The sequence below is a fragment of the Aptenodytes patagonicus genome, chromosome 5, assembly GCF_965638725.1.
Source record: "Aptenodytes patagonicus chromosome 5, bAptPat1.pri.cur, whole genome shotgun sequence".
Taxonomy (NCBI): Eukaryota; Metazoa; Chordata; class Aves; order Sphenisciformes; family Spheniscidae; genus Aptenodytes; species Aptenodytes patagonicus.
Window position 1 is genome coordinate 52072394 of NC_134953.1, and position 13136 is coordinate 52085529.

Below are 13136 nucleotides of genomic sequence, written 5' to 3' on the forward strand. Positions count from 1 at the left end.
GGAGGCGGAGGGACGGGGCGCACCCGCCCCAGCGGCCCCACAGCCACCCTGCGCCTCCCGGCCGGCGGCAGCTCCCCGCGCCGCCGCCCCGGCGCCCCGAGCCGGCCGCGCCGCCTCTCCCCTCCGGCATGTTTTAAGCCCGGCCCTGCCCGCTCCCCTTCGGGCTTCCCCTCCCGCCGCCGTCGGGTCCCGTCCCGTTCCCCCCCGTTCGGTCCTTGCGCATCCCCCCTCGAAGGGCCGGCGGCTGGGGGGGAGCGGGGGCGGTGGGCGCCCGGGGGGGGCGAGGGCAGAAAAGCCCCGCTCGACACCATGGCGTCCAGCTATGCCCACGCCATGGAGAGGCAGGCCCTGCTGCCCGCCCGCCTCGACGGCCCCGCCGGCCTGGACAATTTACAAGCCAAGAAGAACTTCTCCGTGAGTCACCTGCTGGACCTGGAGGAGGCGGGCGACATGGTGGCCGCCCAGGCGGACGAGGGCGGCGGAGAGCCCGGCCGGAGCTTGTTGGAGTCCCCCGGGCTGACCAGCGGTAGCGACACTCCGCAGCAGGACAGTAAGTGCGGGGACACCCCCCTTCCATCCCTCCCCGGGGCGAGGGGCCGCTGCGGCCGCTCCACGTGCGCCGCGCTCCCGGGGCGGAGCGGAGCGGCGGAGGGAGCCGCGGCGGCCGGTGCCGGCCCCGAGAGGGCTCCCGCGGGGAAGCGGCCGGAGGTGCCGCCGGCCGGTCCGTGGGCCGGCTCGCCCCGCTCCCCGAGCCGGCCTTCCCCGCCGTGCCCGTGCGGGGAGCCCGCGTCCCCCCGCCTTCGGTGGGGCCGGCACCCGGCGGCGTGCGAAAACGCTTGTTCGCCCCAGCCGCGTCCCGGGGAAGGGGGAGCGGCGAGCTGCCCCTCGCCGCCGTGCCGCGCTCGTCGGGTCCCGCGCCGCGCTCTTCCGTCTCCCTTCGGGGGACCCGGAGGAGAACAGCCCTGGGAGCCGCGGAGAGCAGGATCGGGCCGGAGGGCTGAGCCCCCTTTTCCATCGCCTGCCGGGGGGCTGAGCACGGGGCTTGGCTGGACGGGGCGAGACGCGGCAGGCGGCTGAGCATCCATCCATCCGTCCATCCATCCATCCGTCCGTCCATCCATCCATCCATCCACCCATCCTCCCGTCTCTCCGGGCCGTCGGAGCTGGGACCGGCGCCGTGGTTTGCGGGACGCCGGGAAGCTGCTCGGGCGTCTGGATGGGGACCGGACGATTGTCCGACGACCTGCCCGGAGCATCGCGGCTCGCAAACAGCCGGAGGGTACGTGCGCGGCTGCAAGTGGAGCCGCCAGTCCCCTCCTCCCCGAGCCCCGGTTCTCCCGGTGCGGGCCTGATCCGGGCCCGGCGGGCAGGGCAGGGCGCAGACCTGCCTCTGAACTGCCCGTCCTAACGGGCCCTCGCTTGGGAACGAAAGTAGCCGTAAAACAACAGCCCAGCGGCTGGAGGGCAGCGGGGATGGGCGCCGGCTGGCGCGGCATTTTCCAAGCGCCCCTTGTTATTTTCCAAGGGCAGCGCTGTCAGAAAGGGCGAGCCGCGGCGGAGCGGGGCGAGGTGGGTGTGCAGGGCCAGCAACCCTCCCCTTACCCTCCTTCTGCTTTGTGTTAAAAATAAAATATCCCCGGCCGCAGGGACTGGCCGCGATTTTCGTTGTAGGTAAGGGCTGGCTGCGGCCGCCCCCGCCGCGTCTCCCGTGGGGTGGGCACGGGCCGCGGCTGTGGACACGGGCTCGCTTCCCAGGGAGCCCCCCATCCCGGGCCGGGCGCTGCTCTGCGGCTCCCGGCGTAAGGCGAAAAAACACGAAAAGCGAACGAAAATTGCGATTGCAATTTTCGTTCGCTTTTCAGTTTGGTTTTTTTTTTCCGCGTTTCGTCGGGAGCCGCCTCCGACCCTCTTTTCCCCGCGGATCCGACGTGTCTTTCTCGGTGTCCCGAAGGAAACCGGGCTGGAGAAGGGGGGAGCCTTCCAAAAAGCAGCCGCTCCTTACACTACCACCCGTGGGATCCCCGAGCTTAACCCCGGCAAGACATTTTCTCCGGGCGGGGAAGCATCATCCCGAGGCGGGTTTATTGCGGGAGCGCGGTCGGGAAGGGAGCGAGCGGTGCGCGGCTGCTGGAGCGGCTCCCTACCCTCCCGGAGAGCCGGACCGGGGAGCGGCTGGCAGACCGACCGCCGCTGGGAGATTGCTTTAAAAATATTCCCTTCCCAGGACCCGGAAAAATGCAATTTCTAACCCGAAAGGTGTATATTTTAGCGGAGAAGGCAGTGATCGTTGCTCCCCCCTCCCCGATTCAGCTCCCTGAGCCGCAATACTGCGGCCGGAGAGTCCCCGAGATACTAACCAAGAAGTTATGTAGACAACTCTTTTTTTCCTTCTATTTCTCCCCTGGTTTCGTTTATCATATTTTATTTGGACCCGATTTACTCCTGATGCTACCACTTGCCAGCTGCTGAGCTCTCTGGAGCTAGTTCGGTCAGCCTGGAAAAGAGGGGCTGTGTTTCCCCGATACCCACTCTGCTCTTAGCTCATGAAAAGGACCAAAAATCCTAGTCCGAGGGTGTGTTTCCCAGCCAGGATTGCCAAGCAGGGACCAAACTACAGCTTCAAATAAATCAGAAGTTCTCTGAATGCGGTAAAAGTTTTAATGCCATTGCGGTGAATTAGAAAGTTTTAAAAGTATTCTAAAGTAAGCAAAAAAATAAATAGTGGGGATAAATTCTCCCTGGTTTATTGGGCAGAGCTGTCATCTGGGCTTTCTGGCTCTTTCACTGATGCGTTTAGCAGATCCCATGCGTCTCTGTGCCTCAGTTTCCCCACCTATTGCATGTGTTTTGTGAAGTGTTTTGCAGTCCATGCAGGAAAACGACTGTGCTGGAGCTAGGCAGTGCTACAGAGGTATGAGCTTTTCTCGGTGAAAAATGAGAGCTGGTTCAGTGGAAAAGCTAACACAGGGCTCAGTTATTCTCCATGTTACTAAGGAAGAGAAGGTAAAAGCCGTTTGGAGAAATTGTGGAATGTCTCAAGAATACTAAAAATGTTCTTCCAACCTGGAGGAAAGTCAGCTAGTCTGTCACTGATTTCTGTCCCAAACTGAAGTGAAAAGCCGAATTATTGGTGCTATTTTTGTAATCCAAAATTAAGGGAAAAAGTTCGACAGTGAAATGACAAAAGGTTTTATTTGGACATTTGAGATTGAAGGAACTGTTTCACCACTAGTTCATTTGAAAGAGGTTCAGGAGAAAATGTTTCTCTTATTAAAAAGGAAAAAACAAATATCCCTGGGAGTAGCTGTGATTGTAATATTTACAGGGAGAACTGTCAGCATATTACGGAGCTGATTTTTCAGTGGTGCTGCGAAGCTGTCACTCTCATTGACTTTAGTTCAACTTGTAGCTCTGAAAACCATACCCTAAGAGCTGATACAATTCACAGCAAACCTCCCTGCCTCTGCCGCTCAGCCAGGAAGACTTTGCAGTCCGAGTTCCTCTTCATCACAAAACCACCTGTTAAGATATAATCAACTCTTGCTTTGGTAGCAGGGCTTTTGCTGACTCTGGCTAAAACTGGGATGAAAACGCGGGTCCCAGCTCAACAGAGGGGACCCCCTGAGCTTCCCAGCAATCAGTTCCTATTGCTCCCGTGCTCTTTAGGGGTGGTAGAAACCTGTCGGTGGCGTATGGGTTCCCAGAGCTCATGGCTCTGAGCAGGGTTAATTCTCCAAATCCAGAGCTGGTAAGCTATTAGCTTTTTTTTTTTAAGATGGCATTTTTGACATCTGCTTTTTTTGGTTTGTTTGTTTGAGTCTCGCTGTTGATGGCTCATAAAATGATGCGGAGAAAGCATGAGCAGCAAAAGAACAATTGTTATGCTTGGTTTTCTTTTGTGAGGAATGAATAAACCCCGCTTTGGTCCAGTACGTGCATGAGTTCTGCATATTGGAGTTATCACTGTCCTTTAATTTCTCTTCAGTATAAAAGCAATGGCAGTTTGGGGGCTGCGCTTCTCTCCCAGGCTGGCAGATTACGTCGGTCTGTCAGGGCTGGTTCGTGATTAACAGCTGGGGCACAGGCTGCCTGTGGCTCCCCACGACTTCTTCTGTTTCGGCGGGCATCGTGACCCCTCGGCACTACTGCTCCTTCTGAAGGAAGCAGAAACCCTGCCGGGGCGGCCAGGAAGAAGTGAGTTTCTTTGCTCAGGCTGGGTCAAGCAGAGCATCTGTGCTGGCTTCAGCCCTCTCTTCTCAGGCAGCGGGTTGAGAGCATGAGGAAAGGCTTTCTCAGCCGGCACGTTGTTTGATGATGGATCTCGTTGCCACAGGATTTTACGGAGACCAGAAATAGAAATGGTTTCAAAAAAGAATGAGACTAATTCAGGGAGCAGAGGGGCCTGAGGATGGCTTTTCACTGTAGCAGTGTATGGAGGCAGCATCTGGCTCAGAGAGCCGCGAGTCTCAGAGAGTGGAAGGATGAGCTGGGGCAGAGATCGCTCCATTGCTGCCTGGGCCTATACCCTCTGACTCTGTTACTGGCAGTCTGAGACAGGGTCCTGAGCTGAAGGACCTTTAGTCTGCTCCCACATAGCTGTTCTTTATGCTTTAATTGCCTCTTCTTCAATCAGAGTAAGTGAGGTTGCTGCAGGAGTAGAAGGGTGCGTGTAAATACTGAATTGCTTCTCTTTTTTTGCTGATCCTGAAGTTGTCTGTGGTCCCTACCCTTCACAAAAAAACATATGCCTTCTTAAAAAGAGGTGGAAAAGCTCTGCCACTGCTTTGAAATGTGAAAAGCGATTTGGTGGGCTGCTGAGTTGCGTGGAGGGTGAACTTGAGAGGAAGCCCAGGAACAACTGCAGGGTTTTCTTTGCAAACCTTTGCTTTATCTTGAAGTACTAAGTGGCTCTTTTGTTAGTAAAACACAGCCCTTATTCCCAGAAGATGCTCAGACTGTAGACCTGGGATGTACAAAGAATAGAAAGGGGGCGGGGGGGGCGGAGAAAGCAGGGTAAATTGATTAAATCTAGCAGCTATTTTCTTCCTCTCCTGTCCTACATAGCTGATGGGCAAAGGGAGAGTCTGCAGGAAGCAGCTGGCTGCTGATGTCCACAGGTTACACAGGGCGGGCAGCGGTGAGCATCCTTACAAGGTGCTGCCAAGAAAGACTTTCCGGAACCAATCCTCCCCTTCCAGCAGCTGATGCGGAAAAATTGAGGATCAGAACAATATTATTTTTAAGGCACTTGTTGTTTATCTGTGTGAAAAATACAACAGCTTCCTTTTTCTTGCGGGAGTAATCTTTATGCCTGCCAGTTGTCCTGCACGCATCCTAGAGGCTTCTTGCAGAAAGAGCGAAAAGTGTTCACTGGAGTAAAGGTTGAATAACAGACAGATAACTGACACAGAGCAGTTGTTAGAAGTTTGATGAACTGCTTTCCATTTATGTTCCTTGGGCATATCTATTTAATTTCACTCGCAGGCTGGCTGGTGCATGGTTATTCTGTCAAGTAACTCACAGTGTTGAATAGTTTTCTTACATCCCTGAATCCTACAGTTTGAAGTGGAAAAACGTTTTGTGTTTTTCACATAAACTTCTAGAGCTTTTGGATGCAGACGAAAGATGGAAATGTGACTCCGTCATAAACCTGGAGTCTTAAAAAAATAAAGGCACCAAAAATCGAACAAAAATGGACAATGTACTATTATGAACAAAGAAAAAAGAGCCATGTGAATTTGAAGGAGGGAGCTGACTCAGTTTGTGAGTGCTGGCCATGCTGCCCTCCTTTTGACGGCTGAAACTAGACTTTTATTTGTTTGTGAATTTCACTTTTTTTGATCATAATCAGTTTTGCTTCCTGGTTCTCATGGTCTCATAATTTGCTGATGGTATTTGTGTTTTCAATCCATCTGCACAAAGCTTCCAACATTTTAATTTGAAAAAGATTTTGCTGAAGGTTTTTACTTCCCCCCCCCCAATGTAATGAAAACATTTCCATGAAAATTAGATTTTGAAATCTCTCATAAAACTTAAAGGTTTGGTCTAAACTGCTAGAACGCTTTTAATGAGCATCAGCTTTCTGTCATCTGCACCAAGTTTCCACTACTAGCCAGTCTATTTTCCATCTTTTTGATGATGTATAAAGCAGTGATTGCATGGGAAAATATTATCTCAGGGTTAATTTGTGCAATCCTTACTCACACGAGTCATTGCATGCAATTCAATGGACTGCTTATATGTATGCCAGTTGATGAGTATTAGCGATTAAAGACTTGACCAGCAGCCTTGAGTCGTGCAAAAAACTTTTTTTTCAGGACGGTGGAATATTTCTGCACAGGCATGAAAGAGTTTTGCTGTCTGCGTTCAGGGGCACGATCCTTTTGCCTTTCGGCAGAGGTGCAACATGCATCAAAATATGTGATGTTAGGAAGCCTGGAAAGAGAGAGCAAGAGCATGGACTGCTCTTGTCCATGCAATAAGCAGGTGGGGCTGGGAGAGTTGAGTGTTTGACAAGGCAGACACAGAGTTACAGGGTCATAATTCCTTTGAGGATATTTTTTTTTTTTTTCCCCCCGGTAACTGAGTTTGCTCCTATGGTTTTTGACATCACCAGAATGGCTTGATGGGATTATAGGTGTTTATTCCTGGTTGCAAGTTGTTTATGTTTAATCGTTTTTGAAACCCATATTAAGTAGCCCTAAGGGAGCTGTGCTCCTGCTGGGTCTCCGTTGCATAATGAAGTACATCACGAGTATTTACCAAGTGTCACAATATTCCAGACTTGGGCCTCTGTTTCTGGGGAGGATGAATCACTGCATTGCTTGTTCCCCACCCTACTCGCCTTTCCTAAAGGAGGCTTGGATTTCGGGGCGGATTATGGAGATGTGAGTGAGAATCATCACAGCCTGGCTGGAGGAGCTGTTGTCCAAGGCTCTGATCTGACTTTCTGTTTGAACTGTCCTCTCAGCTTTACGCGCAGGGCACAGAAAGGTTTCAACTTGTGCTTGGGTGGTGGAGCACAAGAGCATAGGTTTTTAGTCTGGTTCCCCCAAGAAGAACCTGTTGTGTGGTCGCCGCATGTGAGAAACATCTTCTGAACCCACTGGCTGCTCTGGTGGGAGAGCAGACAGCTCAAAGGGGTGTGAAATCCCAGCAGGTTTTATGGCAGTTGGGTGGGGTGTGGAGAAGGATGCTAGCAGTGCCTCCCCCTGAGAGGGAGATGCAGCATAAATTCAACGTCTTACTAGCCACTGGAGAGTCTTTATGGAGACTCTGTGTTATAGACTGTGTCGGTGGAAGCTCACACATGCATAGACGCGGGTGCCACCAGCCTCACAGCACAGGTCCGTAGGGATTTGTCCTTTGTCACCCTGTGTTGTGACTGCAGCACTCTTACAGCCAGGGGTCGGAGGGTCCTCCAGGGCAGTCCTGCAGTTCTTACACCTAGATTTGCTGGCCCTGCTCATGATTGTCATTCATGCATTGATATGTAAATGCGTGGTATGTACCTAACCTGCCATTTCCCTTCCTGCACTCTTTCTGCTGGAGCCGGCTGGCCTCTACCACGTAGCCCTGGAAGATGCTGTGAGGTAGGGATGGGAGCTCAGCAGAGGTGCACTATGTGTCTGCTGGGACTGTGGTGGTGTAATTTTGAGAGAAGTTTCTTTCAAGCGAGAACATCTGGAGGATGCTGGTTGGGAAGGGAAGGGAACAGTGGTGCCAAAGCTGAGGGCCACCTCCTGCAATGGAAAGCCTGGCATCTGCAAGGATGAGTCTGCGAAGGCTAAAGCTGGGAAGAGAGGCCTGATGAGCAAGCCAGTGAGCATCTATTTCAGATTACATAGCTTTCTGGGCTCCTCTCTCACCTCCAGATGCCGAGAAAAGGTTACGCCAGTGTTTAAAGCACTGTCCCAGACAGTCTGGATTTGTCATGCCCGTATGAAGTGAACATTTGCCTTGGGGTGACAGCCCGGGACGTCCTGGTGCCTTGTGTTCCGGGAAGGGAAGGTTAGAAGAAAGGTGAGGGGAGCCAGCTGTGCTGTTAACAAGTCACTACATCCTATTGCAGCATCCAGTTCATATTGCAGCATCCAGTTCATATTCCACCCAAATTTTCCCCCATTTCTGGCTAGAGAAATTTTCCTACAGGAGAAACTCCAGCCAGTCAGCGAGACTGCTGGCAGGGCAAATGTCCAAAGAGCCGCTCAGTATCTGGCTAGGACCCTCTCCATGTCTTGATGAACTGCTCAGGCAGCAAAACTGCTTTTGCACCGAGAGCTGGAATTCATCAGGAGCCTGGGGACATTGCTTCCTGCTCTGAGCCCACCAGCAGATGAACTTCTCCTGTGGCCTCCTTGACCAAAGTAAAACCAAAGTTATCCATGGCCCTGTGCATCTGGGGCAAGACAAAATTGCCAGCAGCAGCTGCTGGGTGGACAGGCTTGGAGAAGGAAAATGGCATCCAACTCTGAAGGGGACCAGCAGTCCCAGGGGCACTGGGAACAAAGCAGGGTGCCTGGGGGTGATGGAGCAGAGCAGGTGGCTACAGAAGGCAGCATCCAAGTAGCTTCCAGCCCTCTCTTGTAGCCAATGTAGGTGCTGGACCAGTCAAGGTTGGGTAGGTTTTGAACCCATTGGGACCTTTAGTAGTCTGCTGTTTGCTCTCGGTTTTGTTGTGTTTGTGGCTGCTGAATGAGTGGTGGGTGAGTTGGGCTGAGCTGCAGCCGGTCTGCTGGCAAAGCCATGAAGACCTGCTTAGTGCTTCTGGAAATCGTCCTCTTTCTTGGAGGCGTCACTAATACGACCCACATTTGGGAAAAAAAAAAAAATCATGTTTGCAGCTTTCAAAGAGCCGTCGCTTCTCCACATCAGCTCAGCGGAGTCAGGGCTCTGCGGTGATGGATTGGACTTTAACAGGGAAAACTGCCTGAGACATAACAGTGAAAACAGAGTGTTAATGCTCTGGGCCTGGTGCTGCAGAAAGGGCTGCCCTTGCTGGTGGCTCTGCAGGCAGCTCCTGTCCCCATGAAGTCGGGGCTGGTTTCCCATAAAGCTTTACAGCACTCTCCCCACCCTGTGGCTTGAAATGCCGGTAACACTTCATACCCGTTATCCTTCTGCATCCTGCGCAGCGTCACGTTTCCCCCTGGACGGAAAGTACAGAGTGGAGGTTTGTGAATCCAGCACCGAGTTCCTGCTTGGGATGGATGATTCCCATGCTGACAGTGCTGGAGAAAGCTTGTGACAAGTCTGTGTCTCTTTCCTGAGCGTGTTTGCTCCCATTTGGCACCGGGAAGGCTGTCTCTAGACACAAGCTGGTAGCGCAGCCTGTCTGGTCTTGAGTGCTTGAGGTTGTCAGGGCAAATGTATTGGTGATTTTGCAGTGAGGGAGAGGAAAAAAAACTTTCAAGACCAGTCCAGAGCCAAGCTCTGCATCCTCCTGCCTTCACTCTGAATGCTGACGGGAGTCTGTACCTTTCAGTGGATCAGAGATGGGGACCCAAGGTGGTGGTGGAAACACAGATCTGGATTTTATGCACACACACAAGGCAGCCTGCTGGGGAGGGCATTTTTCTGCTCCCTGTGTTCCCCAGGCAGTGTAGGGCCACTCCGCTTGGGGGTACCGCAGGGCAGGGTTTATAGGGTACAGCGTTTGCTGGTGCTAGGAGCAGCCTACCCAGAAAAGGCTTGCACCCAGAATCTAAATTGAAACTGGGGCTTTTTTTCCTCCAAACGTCAGTAGAGATGGCCCAGTAGGATGGCCCAGCCTGTCTTTTATTGCTCCAAAATGGCTTAGTGCCTTGGCCACGGAGTCTTGAGGTCTTTTTTTCTGTATACTTGCTGCCATAACTTGGCCAAGTTCACCTCGCCATGCCTCAGTTTTCCTACCCGTATGACTGGGTATGATCCTGGCCCCTAATTAGGGGCTTTGAAATCTGCTGGATGTGTGTTATGTAAGAGCTTGGCTTTAGCAGCGATTCGAGAAGATTCTCCTCCCTCTGCATAGCCCCCAGCAAATTGCTATTTCATCTGCCTCTGTCTCTGGAATTGACCACCTTCTGTGTTAATTAACTGATTAGCATTGAGGAGATCCCCTTCCATGAACTGGAGCAACTGCCAGCAAGTTTGTTCCTGCAGGGAACCCACCTTCTGCTCAGGTGCAACTGAGTGCACCCCATGCCCTCAGGGCAAGTTGTGTTTGCCACATGAACCCATCCATGGGGTGAAACAGTTTTTGGTGGCAGGTTTTTGCATGCAGACTCAGATCTCCGGAACATCTTGAGATGCTTGGGCTCTCCACAAACCCAAAGGATGCAAAGAGCGGTACGTGCCGGTCAGCTGGAAGGTCCCTGGAGTGTTTGGCAGCAGGCACTGAAATTCCCAGCGGCTGGTTGGGACGGTCACACTCTTTTTCTTGGCTATTGCCTGGTCTTGAAGGTTTGGCCAAAAAGATCTTTACTTACAGTTCTTTTCATTTGAACAACTGCTGATATGTCTCATGGAAACTAGGGGAATTGCTCAGGAATAAGTGCTTGCGACGCATTGCTTGTTTGTGATTTGTTTTTCATTGTTTCTCCTTTAAAAAAAGATCAGTTAATCAGTAAAAAGAAACAATCACCTGTAATTCAGGAGAGGAATCTCTCATTGTAAATAATAAATTAGTGTCGGGAGACCAGGCAGACAGAATGGTTGATGAATATCCTGCAGGCTGAAAGTTGTTTATCAAGCCTGTTTGAAGACCTATGACTAACAAGCTCATTTACAGAGTTTGGAGTCTGTTCATGAACCGTTCTCCAGCTGGGAGGATGTGGGAATCATCAGAAAATGTATTCACAAGTTACTCGATCATTTAAAAAAACGATCAAACAAACAAAGGCTGGTTTTTGGAAGGGAACTGTAAATTCCTCCTTTCCCCCCCAGGGTTTTCTGAGGCATTCCCCTTAGGAAAATTAGGGGCCTGGAGAAGAATGAAGAACCCCACGTTGCTTGCTAATGACCTATTTTGGTGCTAAACCTTCCTCTGAATGCCCTGCCACCGGCCAAGCCCTCCAGCTGCAGGAGACCCGGTCCTTCACAGGACGTGCTCTGTGAGGTCCAGTCACGGGCGCCTGATGGGACGGATCCATCTCGTCTCCACCAGTGATTCCCAGTGGGGAAGTTGGGCTTGCTGGGGGAAGTGGCTGCTTTCACTCCTCTGATGAGCTTACAGAGCAGATCTCCCCCACGTCACAGCCCAGTGCGTTTCTGTGTGGTGTCCTGTAAGGAGGGCAGCACAGGAGCCACTGGTGTCTACCTGCTGCCTGCATAAAGGGGGATGAATTTGGCGTAAGAAGCCTATGCTGGAGCACTGTGGCTCTGTGCCCTTTGCAAATCTGCTCACCTGGCCTTGAACCAACTCTCCTGCTCAGTGCAAAATGCTGCATCTTTATGAGGAGAGGCAGATGTTTTTCACCCCCAGCATCTCCTGTAGCTCTGCCTTGTTTGTGGAGCATCCTCTCATGGTGCTCAGCTGCAGAGAGGGCTCCAGGTGGGCTCCATTTGGGCAAGTTGCATGTCGAGGAAGAAAAGCAGTAAGGAGAGCCCCAGCATCCAGTTTAGGAGGAAAGAAGGGGTGCTTAAGCTCAACAAGAGGAGGATATAAACTGTTCTCCAAGCCCACCTATTTCTGTTGCAGCAAGGGAGATGTAAGTGAGGTCGTAGGGAAATCTTCCCAGGTCTAGTGACGATAGGGAAACCCTGGAAGAGGTGGTGCGAGGATGCTGTGGAGACCCCAAGCGCAGGTCTGATGGAGACAAACATGTAAAGGAATAAACAGTGTAGAGCTTGTCCTGCCTTGGGAAAGGAGTCCTTCCCCCAAGTTTCAGTGGCTGCGTGACTTTAGTGGGAACATGCCTGTGTGCTTAACCCTGCGTTTCATCTGTCCTGGCCAGCACAATGGTGCTGCCTCCAATTTTTCCCCACTTTCCAAGCAGGTTGCTGTGCTGTGTTCAACTGGGGTGCCTGTGGGGCAAGAGGGACCCCTCCAGCTGAGGGAAAGCACGTGGATGGGGAAGGGACACGCTCACTGGGGGTGACCCACTGCTGGGAAACCAGGCAACAGATTTTCTAGACGTGCCTTTTGGCTTGGGCATTGTGGGCTAGAAGTAGCTGGTGTGATTGAAAAGACAAACTAGTCTGTGATTAGCAAGAGAACCGCCCCGAAAAGCTGCCCTTCATCAATCTGGGCAGGTTCGTGTCTGCCTTTGTGAATGCTGTGTGCGCCTCCAGCCAGAGATAGTCTGTGCCTGGAGGAGGTTACAGCGAGAAAGTGAAGAGGACGCCTTGTTCTCAGAGGGTTGGAGCACTCTGTGCAGAGCTGGGTGCTGAATCCTGATTTTCTTGCTGGCAGTGGTGCTAGGATCCCTGTTCCCCCAGCCCCTCTTGCTACACCCACGGCGTTGCTCTCCAGGCTTCCTCGGAAGGCCTTTGCTCTCTGCTCTGCTTCCCCAGTCTCCACTCCAAGTGGGAGCAGTTTTGCTCTTGTGACGTATCACTGTCCCTCTCGGGCCATGCGATGCCGAGAGTTGTTCCAGACGCTTGTGATGATGGATTTGAATCCACGTTTCTGTGACTCTCAGGGAAGAGGTCTTTCTTTTTTTTCCCTCTTTAATCCATCAGAGAAAGGTAGAACAAGAGCCAGTGGCTGGGAGCAAAAGCCAGACGTGCATTCAAAGGAGGTAGAAAACATGCATTTTTTAACTGTGAGATGCAATGTAGTCACTAGAAATAACTGTGAAGGAGAGCGTTGGCTTCTCCATCCATGAATGTCTGGAAGCCTTTTTGGAAGAGCTGCTTTTGTCAGCCGTGAGTTATTGGTCTCACTAGCGGGTAACTGGGTGAAACGCCATGGCTAGGTCCTGCACAGAAACCGGCAAACTGAAGAACTCAGCTCTGGCCGTGGGACGGATGGACACGCTGCAGCATTCCTGTGCAATTCGATGTCAGGGATATTCCTGCCAGGAAATTGGATCACAGGACCAGATGGAGAATGCAGATCCACTTGGTGCAAGTCTGTTTACAGGTTTGAATGAAAACATAGTGAGAAACACAAAAGAAAAGCAATGTCCTCATCTCTGATCATAACTCAGGCCCTT

At 52.2% G+C, this 13136-nt stretch overlaps 1 protein-coding gene across 2 annotated transcripts in view; it reads left to right on the top strand.

Annotated features, from left to right (window-relative positions):
* The first annotated feature begins 304 nt into the window (after positions 1–304).
* The window catches only part of PRRX1 (paired related homeobox 1), a 40620-nt gene continuing 27788 nt past the window's right edge, over positions 305–13136 (top strand). For both annotated transcript variants that reach the window (XM_076338193.1, XM_076338194.1), the window contains exon 1: positions 305–550. In XM_076338193.1, the coding sequence (XP_076194308.1) occupies positions 310–550 (241 nt within the window). In that variant the 5' untranslated portion in view covers positions 305–309. The remainder of the gene's footprint in view (positions 551–13136) is intronic.